Genomic DNA, 18,648 nt, shown 5'->3' on the forward strand with positions numbered 1-18,648 from the left:
TATTGTCTCAATTTTATTTTTTATTTTTTTTCCAAAAAAAAAGTTTAAAAAAATGGTTCGGTTCACGGGTCGAGTCACAAAAATTAGGCCAGGTCACAGGTCAACCCGTTTTTACTTTGGGACAAAAATTCGAGTTCAAATCGAATATTTTTCAGGTTGAGTTAGGTCATATCAGAAAATTCTGACCCGTTTTGCCATGTCTATTACCAAGTAGGGTATATAACATAGACTCTTAGATCACTATAACTTTTTTCCCAATATATATATATATATATATATATGATCCAACATACCATAGGTACATCATAGAACAAATAATCTTATCAAAAAAAAAAAAATCATAGAAAAAATAATATAATTAATATTTTTTGTATTATCTAACAGTTGGAGGTTTTAAGTTAACAAGGTCGATAAAATCACCTGCAGGAATTCTAGCCAAGTCCCAAAAGCACAAAAAATTAAGTAAAACATATTTTACTTAGAAAATTGATATCCATAATATAAACCCAAAATACACATGAATACATGCACATAGATACACAAATTACGCTTGTGTTTTTACATGGAATATTGCAAACTCATTCTATAAAGGAAGAGATTATGCTTATTTCTATATATTCCAGAAGTCTAAGAGGAAGGCTTCGATTCAGATTTGATAGCCGCAACCAACTGATCATAAGCTTCCCCCCATGCAATCTTCATATCCGGCGACCACATTTCCGGTACTGCTTCCTTTATGATTTCTAGCAGTGCAAACTTTGTGACCTGTTAACCATTTACGAAGTCATGGAAATATTTACTTACCTATTCACACATAAAAAGAATCCACAAGAACAATATGATAAATATCAACAAGATTTTTAAAAATATATATAATTTAGTGAAAATTAAATAAAAATACCGGAAGTTTATATCTTGTTCTAGATCAGGTCTCAGGATTTTTATTTTGGTCAAGTAAAGTCTTGAATTTATGAAATAATTTCAATTAAATTTTTTGTTTCATCTCCATTATTCATTTCATTTATTTTAGGCAGTAATATAGCAAAGAAAAACTAGAAATAATTTATTAAAATCAATGTTTTACTTAAGGGCTTATTTATAAATCAGTTTGGTAGGCATGTGAAGGTAGCTAGAGAGGGAAAGCTCGGTTTAGAGAAAGAACATTTTGTTTAGAGTAAAAAAGTTGTTGTTAGGAAAATCAAAATTGATTACTTAAGTGAAACACAAAATCATATCAACAGATTCTCATTTTCCTTTACCTGATTATTAATTGTCCAAAATTTTAAAAATAATTAAAAATAAATAACGGAGATAGACAAAAAATTTCAAATTTAAAGTTTAAATAGTTTTATAGATTTAAAACTTGACATAATTGAAAAGTTAGGACATAATTTAAAACAATGCAAAAACATTGTATCTTTTTATATAATTTTCCCAATGGTTTATTGACAAGGGAATGTTAAGCACTAACATAGGAGGTATAAACACCCCCTAATTGCTATTTTACAACTCAAGATGTCATAAATCCACTCTATCTGAATTTGTAAACTTAAAAAACTTTGCAACCTTGCTATAGTAAGGTTGCATATAAGCAATCTTACTGTTCATAAGTTGTAAAGAAAAAAAAAATTATTTTAATCTTATGGTTGTGTGTTAAGGGAAAAAGAAAGTGGAAAGATAGTATTTGTTATTACTTTATTAGGTAGTTTATATTATTTTATTGAGTTGTATGTAAAAATAAAAATTAGGATGTAAGGTGGGTTGTAAAATGAGTTAGTAAAATAAATAAAGTGGCATTTGAAGATATAAAATAGATTTTTTTTTTTTTTTTTTTTTTTTTTTTGCTTCCCCAAATGTTAGTACTTTATAAGCACTAGCATTTGGGGGGAGTAAACACCTGCCGGTTGCTATTTTACACCCCAAGACACCCAAAATCCACTCTATCTAGGTTTATAAACTTAAATTAAAAAAAAATAAAAATAAATAAATAAATAAATTGCAACCTATGAAGACTGAGGGTGTCTTGATATGAACTTTTTTTTTTTTTTTTTTCCTTTCACAATTTAACTGTTTTAACTCTTGACACTTCACAACTTCTCATGTTCTTGTGCCTTCCGTACCTCGTAATGTTCGTCAACCACCCCACTTTTGAAGTGAACACCACCCGTTTTTTTCAAGGTTGACTCTCTCACGGTAACTTTCCCAGCTTTCCGAAGTTGCACCGCTGATTCACAAGTCTGCAATACAAAATCATCCAAAAATAATTATGTCATGATTAGGATTAATAGGCCTTTTATAGAATAATAACTATTTATAGTTGACTATAACATGGATTCAGTTTCACTAAACCTATAACTAAACATTATTATAAAAAATTAAAAAAAAAAACAAAAACAGAGAGAGAGAGAGAAATCATATAGTTTAAGTTTGAATTTTTCTTTTTATTTTTTTTTTGAGGTCAATACTCAATAGTTTAGATTGTATAACTAGAATCATTATTACATATATATTCTCCTAACCCCGAATTTTTTTTATTTAAATATATAATATCGTGGGGTATAAAATAGAACACAAGAAAATAGGACAGAATTTCTATTCATCAATCTTCATAGAAAGTATGTGACAAACAATTAAGGAAGCTTACCATAACAAAGACAGTCACGGCATGGGATTTAAGCTTTGGGTTTCGTTCCAGAGGAACATTTGAGTCTTTCAGAAAGGAGAACAGCTTCTGAGCTGAAGGTGCTATCTCAAATATCCTGCAAAAAAATTCAGTCCAATACTTTTCTTGAATTCCCATATGTTCAAACAGCTATTGATATGAAACAATAAGACATTAAATTAAGATGGAAATAGAAAAGATTTAACTTTGGCTTACTTCAAGAAGAATTTGAGACCCAATTCTCCAGAATTTTTCTTCATTGCAGTCCATGATTTCACCACCAGAGCTTCTTGCTCTTCTGTGAACCCTGTGATCACTTCCGAGGTGCTCATGGTCTTTTGCTAGATTCTCAAGTTTTGAAGGCAATTGGAATTTTTTTTGGTCAAGAATTAGTTAGAGATTTGGAAATTAGTGTTATGGGATGTGGAGCAATCTTGGGTGGTTTATATGCTATAAACCATAATGAATATCGTAGATAGGATTTGAAATATCGTAGATAGGATTTGGCTCTTCATGGGATGAAGAGCCACATTTTGGCGTCTCCCATGAAGAGCCACATTTTGGCGTCTACTTTGTCTGCACGAAAAAACACGTGGTAGCAGCTGCTAATCAAAATAAAAAAGAAAACAACAACAGACAATTAAATATTGTAGCAGACTAGTAGTCGTTGTCTCATTTGCTACCACATGCCTAAAAACCAGAGGCTGCTTGTGGCAAGGAGAAAATAGTTTTGGTTTGTAAATTATAAATGGGTTGTATTGACCTAATGGTCAAGGGTTTCACCATCAGGTTAGAGCATTGGATCGTGTATTGTCCTGACTTTCTTTTGAAAAAAGAATATTTAAGGAGGTTGTGTCTCAATTTTTAGTTAAATTAATTCACTTTCTATTCTTAAGACACTCTCAAAATCTCATAGAGCCATAGTGTGGTGAATTCTATTGAAATCTCTAAATACATTAATCCCCAAATCGATGAGTCTACAGCTCAGTTACCCTATGAGAATAAAAACTACCCAATTAGTAAACATATAAACAATCCCCCCCCCCCCCCCCCCCCAAATTTATTGAATCCTTTTTTTTTTTTTTACTAGGCAATGTTCCTAAGTATTGAAATTGTCAATTTATTTGCTATACATGGTTTTTTCATTTATTTTCAATAAGTTACCATTCACCCCTTCAAAATGTGCATAACTATTTTTATCAAAATATAATAGAATTAACTTATCTTTTGAGATTCAATAACTCAATAGCTCAATGATAATTTCCAGGGGTGCCATTACGTGTTCTTCAATTGGTTCACTTGAACCCTCTCACTTGAAATTATATATATATATATATATATATCATTAGTTTAATTTATCTTTAAAAATATTTTTGCACACCATGGGTTGAATCCTGCACAGCTTGATGACTTGATCACATATTAGCCTAGTCCAACACCAAACAACAACACACATTAATCCATTCCAAAACCAAATAATAATACATATCACAGATATCTCTCTCTCTCTCTCTCTCTTTCTCTCTCTCTCATGAATCTCATCTCATCTCTCTTATTTATCGGACTATTTAGGCATCACCGACTCTAAGAGTACAAAGTGGGTGTTTGTGAGTTGTAATTGCTTCTCTTTATTAAATATTTATATATTATGTGTGTGAAAGTGTATATCTGATACTAATTGTGTGTGTTGTTATTATCATTATTATTATAATTTGTGTGCATGTGTACTATAAATATAATATTACTTTATATAATTTAATAATTAGTAAATATAGAAGGTTTGCTACAAATGTGTGTATTATTATCATGCTATAGTAACTATTTGTTATAAAGTTAGTGATTAAGAAAAAATAGTAAAGTTAGTGATTGTTCAAGTATTTGATTGGTTAAATAAACACTTAGTGTATTATTTATGTATAAATAAGTGTAACCATGTAAAGCAACAATTAATACAGTACTAGAAAGTTGAGTTTTTTTCATTTAGTTTGAAATATTTTTATAAAAATAATAACAAATAGATAATGACAACCACATAAAAATAAAAATATTATACGAACTTAACAAAATAAAATGGGCACACCTACCCACATTAACAATAAATAATGACAATTAATAAAGAACTATTATGTAGCGATTTTAAAATACAAAAACTCACAAAAGGAAATTGTAAAATTTCATGTATTTGTGTTTTTTTGTGTCAATAACTTGTATATTCAAATTCTCTTTTTAATAAGTTTTGTTTAATTTAAGTTTCGTAATGACCATCTAAAAAAAATTTCTTAAAGCTGTCACTAATAATAACATCCTTTGTGATGTCTCATGTCTATAGTTTGAACCCCACTCCCCCTCCCCTACTATCTACCCATACCAAAACCAAATTAGCTTACCTTTCGAGATTCAATAGCTCAATAATAATAGCATCTTTTGTAATGTCCCAAGTATGTAATTTGACACCCCCCCCCCCCTCTTTCTTTTTCTATGTACCTATAATAATAATAAAAAAAGTAAAAATAAAAAACCATCCTTAAAAACTTAAGTCTTGAAAGTTAGGGTTTTTTGTTTATTTATTACTAAAAATTTATTTGTTTGTACCATGATTTGGCGTCCCGGAACAAATGTTTTGGGGTTTGTAGATAGCAGACGTGCAGTCCTTTTTTTTGATGAATAGAAGACGTGCAATCCACCAAACAGAAAGAAGACAATTTCAATTCCGCAGCGTCATCTTGGGGAGGCTCTTACTAATAGTTTGATATTAATATTTTGAAGGTTATGTCATCAATGTTGTCATACAGATTGCAATATTATCATTGCACTTCTTTATTCTTTGAGCAACGTCAAAGGGCTCAAAGCTCCTTTAAGAAGGTTGGCTACACCCTGAATAGTGCAATGCATATTCCAAAGACCAGGGCCATGCCAAATAGATCACTAATGACAAAAATGATGACAACCATAGGCCACTGAAGAAAACTCAATCCTAATATCACAAGGAAATGTGATACACAAAAAGAAGAAAGAATACAAATTACCCACACCCATAGTTTACATCTGGTTTAGCAACAACTGATGAGAATGGCACTTCAACTCTCTCTTTCACAAGACACCGAGCTTTTCCATTTTCCACCACTGGGACTTTCCCAGGTGGACATTGGATATTTGAACTCTTTTCCTCAGCTGAAGGTTGCTGAAATTGGCCCAAAAACTTGAAAAGGTTATCCTTTTTTGCAAAATTAGGCCCAAGACCAGACAAGCTTAAGATAGATACCACACCAACAAGAGTAAGCACAGTCTTGCCTGCTGCACTTACAAAACATCCCAGCCCATTCCTTGAATTTTTGGACCCGGTTTGCATTTGACTCGCCTCTAACTCACTGGCATTCTTCTTCGCTTCTATCATTGGATCGCTGGTTATAATTCCATTTTGTATAGACTTAAGTGTGGAAGGGAACCGTGGTAGAGAACCATTCTCTAGAGAAAGTGAGTGTGGAGGGCGGCTTGGATATGGAGGAAGCAGGAGATCATTGTTGTGCTCCACTGTTTCACCAGCAAAAGCAGAAGCTTCATGTATCACTTCCAAATCCTCTCCTTTATACTCCTTGAGCTTATCAAGTAACATCTTACGGCTATTTTCGATCTCAGCAAGGGCCACTTCTCTTTCATATCGTTGTTGTAGTTGCAAGGTCTAGGAATTAAAGAATAGTCAATATTTTCCAAAAAATTACATGTCTGCATTCTACAAACGTCTTCTATATGTTGATGAAGGTTTTATGTAGAACTTATGATAACTATTTTTATGAATTGTAATTTAATGAACATATGTCATCATCAAATCTAGTATCCAGTAAGCCTAACCCGAAGGATATATCACTAATTCTTTATTGTGACAAATTTAGCTAATGCATTTGTGTGAGTGGGTTGAGCAGAATAGAGTTGAATAGACAGAGCATCCATGGATAAATTTTGCACAAAATTTTGTGATGCGTGACAATAAACTTTAATAAACTCTACAAGGGAGAGTTGTGTTTGGGAAACAAAAAGAAGCTTAAAACAGAGGGATAGTACCTAAGAATCAATCAACACCTAGGGTTTGTTTGGAATCAGCACCAAGCAAATAAAACAGAAAAATATAACCTAAAAGTGAGTCCCTATGGCTGCTTGAAATATGTACCAAGCATAATAAGAACCCATTGCACAAGAATCAACACCAAGCACGGGGGGAAAAATCCCCACCCAAAATTTTTATAAACCCATCATTAACTGCTTACAAAGATGCATTTTGGGACCTAATTAGAAATAAATCTCTAACCTAACAATGGATAAAAAATAAGTTGTAATCAATTTCATCAAATGTGAAAATAAAAGGGAAGAGAATTAAATCCTAAAAGTCTCAACATCCATCTGCATTAATTATGATCAATTAGGTCAAACCAGATCAATCAACATTGATATGTCAAATTTGGTGTCCGAAATAACTCTCTGGGATGGCAAAAACTTGACCCCGTTCAGTGTAGCTATGGCGGCAATAGATGGGTTGCAGACTTGAACCATGTGAGGCTTAAAGCAGGCCCAAGATTAAGCTTGGACTTCTTTTTTTTTTTAAAAAAAACAAGGACTTGTTTTTTAGATGAGTCAGGTTGAACAATTTGTTTTTTCAATTGGTCGGGTTGGGGTAAGTTTGTTTTTTTATTTTCCCATTGTATGGGTTAGGCTTATATTTTGGGTCAGACTTTAATTGATAGGGTCAAGCCAAGGTTTTGGGTTTAATAGATAGGGTGAGGTGCAAGTTGGTGATTTTGCATTATGTTTTTGTTTCTCTCTCCAAATAGGTTGGTTGACTAACGAGCTAAGTGGCATAAGTTATTTTGCTTTAACAATGAAGCTTCCATCAGCTTCAAAACTGATGGTTAGAGAGGCAGCTACTTCAAGTTATTTGTGGTGGCAAGGGAGGGGTGGAAGGCCAACCTGGCCTAACATAACAATGGCCTGCGGCAACATTGCTTGGCTTATGGTCATTGGATGACATGGTTTTCTGGAGAAGTTTTGGTGGCAATGCAGTCTTGAGAAGATGTGGGTTTCCAAGGTTGTGATTTTCATGGTGCACACATAGAAACTAAGACAATTTTGGCAACAAGCATGGGGAGCCACTATCAAGGTTCTGACCGCCAACAGCAAACAGTTTGATGTCTGTAAATTGGGATCAAATTGAGTGAAGGAGACCTATGAGTTTGTCACTTGTCAAGGATGATGATTGGGGATGAAGATGCAGATGTAGAGGTAACTATTCTAGCTATGTGAAGTTTAGGTGACAGCAACACAAAGTTGAAAAGATGACAATGGCAGAAGTATTTGAAGGAAGTTTAGGCAGCTGGGCTATGGGTGATGTCTTTGGCTTCAACAGCAGTGGTTTGAGGCTATGCACAATGAGTGTATCATCTGATGACAAGGTTTTTATTTTGGGGGATGAATTATGGGGAATTTTGACTAGAGCTGGCTTAGGGGTTGATTTGAGATTTTGAAGGTTGAATTTTCCGTGATGGGTTGCGCCAGTGGGGATGGGAATGGTTTACTGTGGAGGGTAGCAGTTATGAAGGCTTTCTTGGTTTTTCTGTAGACTATGTCAGGTTTTCTTTGATATCAAATTTGATGCAAAACAAAACCAAAACTAATGCAACTCTAAACTTGAAAGGACAGAAAATTAAAAAACAACCTAGGAATCAGCTCCAAACTTGCCTTGAATCGGCACCAAGCAAGAGAGCAAAACCTATAAATCAGCACCTAGGGTTGCCTAGAATCAACACCAAGCTATTGAAAGAAAATCTCAAATAAATAATTTTCTTACTCAACCAAACAGTCTTAACTATCTCCATTGGAGTACAATAATTGACTGAAGAAATCTTGATAGCGACCAAACCCTAATTCTAATTAACTTAAGAAATCTCAAATATTGAATTAAAAAAATATCCTTGAATTTAGGAGATTAAATAAAAACCTAATTAACTAATAAGAACTAAAATAAAATCCAACAAACTAATGGTATAAAAATACAATTAACTTTTAAAATAAAATTACCTTCATGCTTCTTGCATCAATTTGTCAAGCAAATATATAGTATAAGAATCTTTTGAGCAAGTAAGCTAGCTAATGGATAAAAAATAGTCACAAATACGTTCAAAAATTTTGACAGACATCAAGCATGGTCATGGATGCTAATTTAACGAGGGTGATTGTCTAAGCATTCTTAGTGAGAAACACCAGTTTGACTTTAAACACCTAAATAGCAGCCGATTTTAAGTAACGCTGTAATGTTGGATGTAACACATGTCATTGTGCTCTATTTAATATGTATAGTTAGTTCTACTATCACATAAAGTACCTTGATACAGCTGAAAGGATGAGTATGTAAAGCATTGTATTGATGTTTTTTTTTTTTTTTAATTATAAGTAGCATTACATTGATACATTGAAAACATTCCTTACTAGTAAACTTAAAGTTGGAATACGTTAAAGCAGTAAGATCATTGATGGAGAAGAGATACATAGACCAGAAAGTTTATTCACAACATGACTAACTGAAAGGCAATGAAGGATCTAAATTCCAAGAATAGATAGTATTCTAGCTTAAAAATTGTAATGTGCCATAGGTACCCTCACATGGACACTAACCACTTTTGCTGCATTCAACTTAGTATTGGGAGGAAGTTAGGCATGACCAGAGATAATGAAAATAATACACATTCTCCGTAGGTTATGGCAAATACAAAACAACTAAATTGATCCACCATCAGCCTATATGGAATGTTCAATGGTAATGCAACATTCAAAAGGTCACCATATACTAGCATACTAATACTCTTCTTATGACATGATCATTGACATAAACAAGACACCTATCCCCAGTCCACATAAAAAAATAAAAAATAAAAAATAAATAAAAAAAACGTCCTTTCATAATTTCTTTTGAGTTTAACATACTACAGCCCAATGACCTTTTTTTTTTTTTTTTGTGAGATGGTTAGAAATACTTACATAAGAAAAATGCTGCCCCTGCAGCATGAACCCACGCCCTCCCCCTACTCCTCCAAGCACTAAGGCTTGGGAAGGTACCAACTCACCCAAATGGTGTGGTGGTACTACAGCCCAAAGACCTGTTATATAAACTATATAGCCGAATGACCTGTTAAATAGTTTATATGATGATTGTATATGATTGAATCAACCATCTGAGAAATATCACAAAGTATTTTTAACAGGCACAAACCTTAATGTGGATATAAATGAACACAACCATGCATGCATGCAATTGTCCTGCAAGGACAACTATACCTATAGCTATGTACCCTTGTCTTTGTTGTGCAGAGTTTCCACATTTCACACCCTGTCCCTATGTCAAATTGTACATGTTACAAATTAGAGCATGCGTTCATTTTTTAGTAGATATTACTGCCTCACTGCTTCTCAACATAACATTATAGAAGAACAATTGACACACGCATTTTCTTCTTAACTTATTCCCATTTCCTAGCCAATGAGCCCTAGCCCCCCATAAGAACGGGTGATGGGTGCATGTGTGATTTGCTAATTAAAAAAATCCTGACCTCAACATGCAATTAGTCAGCATACAAATGTAGTTTTCATAATTGAAACTAAAAAGAGTTGTCTTGAAACCATTTCTGCATCATCACCTTTGTTTTAGAAATCACTTTATTACATGGGTGCATTGAAATCCTCATGGTTTTTCCATCAATAATTAAGCCTATATCTCAAGTTTCATAATCGAGATAATCATCACCTTTCAAAATTTTCAAACCACAGATAAAAGTATCAAAAGAATAAACTTGTGGGCATTTTTAAAAGTTTCAATTCAATTAGTTATTAGAAATTCAGAAAAGAAAAAAAAAAAAAAAGATTCAACTAGGTCTACAATAATTCCTAAGGCCTACTTTTCAAAAACAATTCAGAATACTCTATTCTCAAGGGGTTTTTTTTTTTTTTTTTTTTTTTTATAACACAGGGAACCTTACAAAAGAAGAGCCCTTTGGACCCACTTCTAGCTAGTAAAACCTCCAGACAACTGAACCCACCCACTAGAACCAGTTGCCAGGTAATCCAAGGGCATTCACCACTGACAAGCTAGGCAATTTAAGCTCTTACCCAGGAGCATATACTCTAGGTTATCATAATACTCTTCCAATTTATTTAATTCCCAATATGTTCTAGACACAAGCTTAAACCCAAAACAGGAAATTACACTCTTCCATTGTTTGTGTACAATTATAGATCTTGTATATCTCTTTTACAAGCATAAGAAGAAAAGGAACAACGAATAATTAATGGGTTTCATGTAAATTAATTCTTGCATTCATCTAAACCAATACCGTCCAAGATTGAATTTTTATCATTTTCTTCTTGTGGGGTTGAGCCAATTTAGAGAACTATCAAAGACTAAGACCCCATTTCACACACAAACACATTATGTCCAAAAATTAGAGCAATCAAAATTAGGGTTTTTAGAGAAAAACCCAAATGAATAAAAAGGGGTTTAGAGGGCAAAACCTGCAAGGAAGAGAGCTGGTTCTCGAGGGATTCAAGGGCATCAGAAATATTCAAAAGCCTCTCCATTTCTTTTTGTTCTTGCTCTTCTTCTTCTTCATCTTTATCAGTGACTTCTTGTTCAGGGAGGCCATTGGTTGAATTGGTGGTAGCCTTGTGAATGCAATTGCTGATTTTGAATCTCAGCTCTGTGGCTTTTGCCAGCACTAACCCAATTCCCTCTTCCTCCATTTTCTCACTCTCTGTCACTCTGTGTGTGAGAGTGTGTATTGGTTTGAAAGTTTTGAAAGAAATAAATGCTGAGTTTTGTTTGTGTCTCAGTGTTTTCAGAGTAGTGAGTCGGGGAAAAAGCACTGCAGAAGCGCCAAAAGAGAGAGAGCAATCGCGTGGGAGTGTCTCTGTTCCATGAGATTTTCTTTATATTTGATTAAGTGATTGTGGTGCTCTCTCACTTGATATGGATTACCACTCACTTTCTGTTGTTTTTATTGTCAAAGTGTCCAACTGCCATCTAGACTTTCCTAATCAAATCAAAATGCTTCTTTTTTTTTCTTCTTAAAAAAAAAAAAAAAATGCTTCCCCTTTTCTTTTTCTTTTTCTTTTTCTTTTTTTTTCTTTTTTTTTTTAAAAAAGTTGTGAAAATATTATGAACATATTACTTTTCAAGAAATTAAAAAATAGAATATGAAAAATGGGAAAATGGCTATTTACCTCTTTCTTTTTCTTTTCTTTTTTTCTTTTTTTTTTTTACTATTTAGAGCATGTTTTGTAAGAGAAATTAAATATACTTTTTTGTTTTGCAAACCATTAAATGGTAGGTCCCACACTTAAATCTATTATTTGACTAGTGTTCTCTAAATACAGTTTTTATAAAATTATATCATATTTTTCTTGTTCATAACAGGATTTTGAAAACTGCTAAGATGGTTTTAATAGTAGGATTTTTGCATCTTTTTCTTTTTCAAAATAGTATGAAAATTATTTTCAAAAAATTAAATGTGAAACTAGTTTTCAGAGAATAATTTTTACATTATATATGTTTGGCTCTCACTTTTAAGAATAATTTTCAAAATAATGAAAACGAAAAAATGATGTTTGGGAGAACATTTCTACTTCGAGATTCTTTTTTATTATTATTATTAATTTTGATTCTACTTAAAGTAATGTGTACATTACTTCTTTTTTGTTTTTTAGATAATGATAAGTTTCAAAATTGAATTGTGGGAATAGAACTAAATTACTAATGTACTTTTTTTTATAATGATAAGTTTCAAATTTGAAATGTGAGAATTTCAGTGATAAAAATAAATTTCTTAATTTAAGAGATAAAAGAATTTGAACAAATCTGCAAGGTCCACTATTTTCAATTTATCTATAAATATGTCATTAAAAACATTTTCTATATCCTAAAAACATCCTTCAATGGTTTTAAAAATCCTATTTTGAACCCAAAAAAAAATGAAATAATTTTATGAAAATTGTATTTAGAAAACATTAGCCAAACAATAGATTCAAATGTGGGATCCACCCTTTTATAGTTTCCAAAACAAAAAAAAAAAAAAAAAAAAAAAAAATTATATTTAAATCCTCTTAACAAACATGCCCTAAACTTATTAGCTTCTGGTATTACTCAACAAGAGCATTATCAACATCTAACTGTTTGGAGATGTGGAGCCCACAACTTAGCCATTGATACAAGCTCTTGTTAGTATACAACTATTTTGGCTTGAGAAATATTATTACTGGTTGTTGCTAGTGGCAAAAAAAAATAATAATAATAAATACTGGGGCAAAATTAGAGCTAGTAACAACATGCCACGTAGAATTTATTATGAAAACATTATGATGTAGCATTTCTCAATTTGACTTACATTTTAACACGAAATTTGGTTGTTGTCAACCAAGCAAACTCAAACTTTCATAAAGCTTGAAGCCTTCAACCCTTCATGGATTGTTTAGATTGATGGGAAAAGAAAGGGAGTGGAGTAGAGTAGCGTTAGCCGAAAATTAGCCTAATTTTCAACTAACTCAACTTTAATTCTCTTTACTCTCCCTCCCTCCCGCTCAATCCAAACAAGTCATTAATGCTTAGTTAGCTTCCAGCCACCATATCTTCAAGGTTAGAGAATTTAATCAAAACATATACAACTAAACAACCTTATCAGGAAAAAAAAAAACTAAAACCAGCCAGCACACTCATGAAAGCCTATTGCCGCAAGTGAAAAAGTTGGTAAGATCGACTTTTCCCCTTTCCCCACTATAAAAGAAGGGGTACTCCAACCCTCACTTGTATCCAAAATTCCATCCACTTCACCATCTAACCAAAAACAAGTTTGCTAGCTAGAAACGATTCCCCACTGCGCCACCAATTTTTCTTAAGCCAACTAAGATTTACTCCTTATTCTCTGGAACAACCAAAATGGCCAAATATCATCTTTGGCCAAAATAATTAGCAATCTACCACTTTTTGGGAAATATTTAGTAATCTACCACTTTTTTAAAACTCGAGTTTTACATGTAACTCGAGTTCCATAAACTCAAGTTATGTGCTAACTTGGCATTTTTTAAAATTAAAGGGTCTACATGGAACTCGAGGTTGTGAAGATCAAGTTGGTTGTAGTGTGGAACTGGAGCTCTATACAATTGAGTTCTATGAAAATTTGAACTCAGAAATAAAACTCAAGTTCCACCTGTGAAACCCAACAATTATGCACTTAGTCTTCAACCAATGCAGCTAGTTGCCTAGGAACTTTCTTTCTCAAATTGAAGTCATCCACGTTACCAAGAAACTTTCTAGTACTGATCAAAACAAGAAGTCAACAAAGTGAACTTAGTCTTCAATCAATGCAGTTGTATAACATTAGTTAATGCTTTTCAAAAGACAAGAAGTTTGTGAACTCTTTGCCATTACCCCTCAACTGTCAGAAACACCTGTTGCCCTCTATAACTAGTCACTCTAGCATTGGTACTCTCCTGCAATTATTCTCATCTGCCACTTGCACTCTTAAACATCAATTGCACTCTCAAACGTCAATATATCTCTATGATGCATAACTCGAGTATATAGTGCTCGAGTTTTATTTACAAGGAACTTGAGTTCCTCAAACACGAGTTCCACGTGGAGTTTTTTAATTAAAAAATTCCAGGTCAATGGGTGCCATTATAGAAATCGAGTTTTTGGAACTCGAGTTACATGTCAAACTCGAGTTTCACAAACTCAAGTTTTAAAAAAGTGATATGTTGCTAAATATTTCCCAAACAGTGATAGATTGCTAATTATTTTGGCCAAAGATGGTATTTGGCCTTTTGGGCCCTCTAGAACTCTCAATACAGTAAAGGAGCCAAGAAATAACTCAAAAGGCATGAATCACTTATATTTGCGTCATTTCTTATAGATATATAACTTTTTTTTTTTTGTTTTACTATATTGTTCGTGTGTTGTAAGTTTCAACTTTCCTTTATATTGTTGGATAAAGATACTTAAAAGTTATATCTATATAAACGCATTAAGTTTGTGATGATTAGTTATTTTGGTTAATTTTACTACTTATAGTTTAATAATGCACAAAAATTAGTAGGTTAAATGCTCCAGGCTACAGTGATTACTTGATGACTTGAAGAGAAAAAAAAAAAAAAAAAAAAAAGACTGTCAAGGGTGACTGGTGTGAACCGGCCAAGGACCCTTCGACAGTTAAGTCAGTTTTTTCTTTAGAACACAAGGATTGTGAATTAATGAATAGTAGAACTTACTTCAGTTGAATGAGACTTGATCCTTTTATAAAGAGTTAAGAGTGGATCTACTTGTTCGGATCCACTATCATCGTGGGAAATGGGTGGAATTAATGGAGAAAATGGAGTAGATTTCGGGGAACCCTCTCCATGTTTTGGAATGACAGATCGTGATTTGATTGCATAAAGTTTGTAAAAAAAATCCTTCAAAATTTACTAAGTGTTATTCCGTCATTTGTACCCCCCCTAAACCATGGACGACTGGGTTGTCCTAGATGATCATGAGGTTTGTAGACGAACCTTATTCATACTCATGATACTTTTTGTTGGCCCCCCTCATGGCTTGTTCTGGACATGATTTGGTCATGGATGGCTAACATGGGTGAATTGGACTTTACTTAGCCCACCATCACAATTAATTACCAAAAGAAATAAATAACCATCTGAAGTACATGTTATTTCATAATCATGATTTCCATCTCCTTAACTCATAATTTTCCCTACTTTATCAAGTTTGATCATGACTTTGCTTGAACATATTATGCTGGAAACTAGTTTATTTTGTTAGAATAGAAAAGCCTTTTTAGTAGATTTTGCAATACATTTTAAAAAAATTGTTCATATATACTATCAAGAATTAGGTTTTTTTTTTTTTTTTAATATAAAGTAGTAAAAATATGTAAACAATCAAGAGAAATGAATTAAGGTTTTGGAATCCATCTTGTAAGTCATATCAGCATATATTTATGATCATTAATTTTTCCCAACCCACTGCATGGTAATCTAGAAATCAATCTTACTATCATGGAAAATATTCTCATTAAAATCCTTATTTTAAAAAATCAAAAGCATGTTTTTCTTCGCTTCTTAAGTATAAAATTAAATCATCAATTATATCTGTTAACAAACAAGAAATAATAAACCAAGCATTCAATTAATTAAGATAAATTCTAAATCATGAGAAAAACATGATTGAACTCATATCTAGAATCACATCTTAGTCAATTGATATGAAGCAAGAACAATTTAAATCATTAAAAAAAAACTATTGTAGGAAAAATCAAATCACATAAAAAATACTGATAATCCTTAACAATATTTTATCTTCAACCTTAATTATAAATTTAGCTACTCATAATAATTGAAAAAAAACATAAAAATAAAATACTAAATATTAAACTAAACAAATAAAGTAAAACTACACCAAAAAGGTAGCGGCGCTGCATATGTTCAGCTCCCAGCCTTGCTCATATTTTATATATCACACAAAGACGGACCTATAGCACTTAAAAGAGAGAAGCCGCCGGACACATCCTAAGTACAAGTCAAACAAGGACTTTATTATTAGTTGTAGGCCACATGTCCTGGACATTAGTATTGGGCCTCACTTCTCATTCTTTAATATTCAATCTTTCTTTTCTTTTATACTTTCTACACTTCACGCCTGGATTGGGCTTTTTTTTTATTCTTCTCTTTTCTTTTTCTTTGCTTGACTGGATCTCTTCAAGGTTTGGCTTGACTTTGGACCCATCTTGTAGCATTTAACTTCCACGGGAATTGATTCTTCAATGATTTTTTCTATTCCTTTCTTTCATTAATTCCCTTTATCATGTAAAACCTTTATCATCTAAAAAACAAAGATTATTTATAATCAGTGTAACTAAAAATGTAAATATGAGAGTAATTTGTTGTATATATTTCATACTCATCAGTAACATTAGCAATTAGCAATCGTTGGCGTATTATCCAACTGTCATAAAATTATATCTACTACAACAAAGGTTGTATGGATCCAATGAAAGTAAGTATAATAAGATGCCTCTAGAATGATTATTCAAACTATGTGTATAGTATTATCAATCAATATAAGCCTCTGATATGCGCTGACACCTTGCGTTGATGTTTGTGGCATTGTTTTTTTAGTTACTAAAACTTTAACTTTCCAATTTTTCATTTCGGGGTGAATGTCCTTAATGGAATTGTAAATTGGCCGCATCCTAGTCATTTGAGAATAGGAGAAAGGAGAAACATTGCATTAGGATTTTTTTTTTTTTTGAGAGAGAGAGAGAGTTTCAACCTATGGCGTCTGCTTCTGATGATAGCTCTTTATCATCAAACCAAAACACCAATCAGTTTTTGGTGTAGGCGGGGATTGAACCCCAAATCTCTTATACAACCATCACAGACTTTACCAGTTGAGCTAATTGGAACCCATATTGCATTAGTTTTTTTTTTTTTTTTTTTTTTTTTCAGTAGGTAAATCATTTTAATAAGAAATATAGATAAAAATTTTGTATAAATTATAAATTCTATTAGTTACAAACAAGTTGTCCTCAAATAACAAACTCCAGTCCTTGAACAACAACTATCTATATTATATATAAATAAGAAATATAGATCAAAATTTTGTATAAACTATAAATTCTATTAGTTACAAACAAGTTGTCCTCAAATAACAAACTTCAGTCCTTGAACAACAACTATCTATATTATATATAAAATTAATTACTCAGATCAAACCTATAGAATGGGAATTAATAAGATAGCAAATCAGGTCCAAAAAGGCCTATACAAAATTTAGTTTTGCATGAATAAATAAAATTAATGGGTTATCAGTTTAACAAAGTCAGGTTTTTATTTTATTTTTTATTTATTTTTTTATTTAAAATAAATGAATTGCATGCAATATGAACTTGAACCTTTATGTCTTGGTGCAACAAATTGAATTCACATGCTTTTAAACAATAAGAGCAAGAGCATATATATCTTATGTATCAGTGTTGATACCAATTTTCACGACACATTTTCTACGAGCCCAATTCAACCGAGCCCAACTTCCTTGTGGACTCAATTCATGTATTATATTATATTTTATTATTTTAAACATGGCCCAAGCCCATGCTATTTATTAGGGGAAATCGAGAAAGTGTGATTTGAAGGGTATGGGTCGGTTCCTTTTGAACCTTTTGCATGAGCTCAACACATATGTGCTACCAAGTGGGCAAGAGACACTGGTAGCACCTTAGACTCATGGAGGAGATCTTATACCAAAAATTTCCACCCCAAAACAGTTTTTATGCTCTAGATGACTGTTGCCCAACTTTTCTGCTATACCATTTTTTGCCTAAAACACATAGCTAACCCTAAGTGGCTGGCCTGGTCTGCTGCAACAACCAAGTACAATCTCCAAGGACTTGCCATGTTTAGGAAACATCAGCCCATGAATTTAGGCTACTTTATTTCTCAAATTATGCAAAAAGCAAGGCATCCCTCTTACCCAATTAAATCAAATTTGTCCATAACTTCTTTGATTCATACCTGAGGGTTCAAAACCTCTTCGATTGACCAAAAACAGCCACTTAGAGCACCCCAAGCTCAATACAAAAAGGCCCCAATTAGATTCAAAATGAACTAGCCATGTTCTATCCACATATCTGAAACTTCAGAGTAAAATCTCATTCAACCAGTCAACAATCTCACAATTCCGAAACTTGGGGATGGAAATATGGGTACAAGGGAACCTTCCCTCTCTTCCTTACAACCTCTCTCAATTCCCTCTTCTTGGTAACTGTGGATTGAAATTTCAAACTTGTTATGTTTTTAAGCTTTTTCTGCACTTTTGTTATTAACATTTTGATTTTCTCTTGTTAAAGCACCATTAGCCTTTTGTTCATTATATATTTGGAATTTTGGGTTTGATTCTTCACAAT

At 32.6% G+C, this 18,648-nt stretch overlaps 1 protein-coding gene across 1 annotated transcript; it reads right to left on the reverse strand.

The window, feature by feature from the left end:
* Positions 1–458: 458 nt before the first annotated feature.
* On the reverse strand, positions 459–11,635 carry LOC126705058 (plastid division protein PDV2-like). The gene is made up of 6 exons (XM_050404015.1): positions 11,213–11,635; positions 5,688–6,341; positions 2,879–3,003; positions 2,645–2,759; positions 2,121–2,237; positions 459–765 (listed from the first exon to the last, which is right to left on the reverse strand). Exons 1-6 carry the CDS (start codon positions 11,438–11,440, stop codon positions 628–630), a joined length of 1,377 nt encoding a protein of 458 aa, XP_050259972.1. The 5' UTR covers positions 11,441–11,635; the 3' UTR covers positions 459–627.
* Positions 11,636–18,648: the final 7,013 nt, after the last annotated feature.

Source organism: Quercus robur, chromosome 11 (assembly GCF_932294415.1).
Source record: "Quercus robur chromosome 11, dhQueRobu3.1, whole genome shotgun sequence".
NCBI lineage: Eukaryota > Viridiplantae > Streptophyta > Magnoliopsida > Fagales > Fagaceae > Quercus > Quercus robur.

What these genes read in the sequence shown, in the direction of transcription:
- LOC126705058 (XM_050404015.1), bottom strand. Translation starts at nt 11,440, where the DNA reads ATGGAGGAAGAGGGAATTGGGTTAGTGCTGGCAAAAGCCACAGAGCTG. An exon ending in CCGTGACTGTCTTTGTTATG is followed by an intron (nt 2,238 to 2,644) that starts GTAAGCTTCCTT and finishes TTTGTATTGCAG; the next exon opens with ACTTGTGAATCAGCGGTGCA. An exon ending in TGGTTGACGAACATTACGAG is followed by an intron (nt 766 to 2,120) that starts GTACGGAAGGCA and finishes AATGGTTAACAG; the next exon opens with GTCACAAAGTTTGCACTGCT.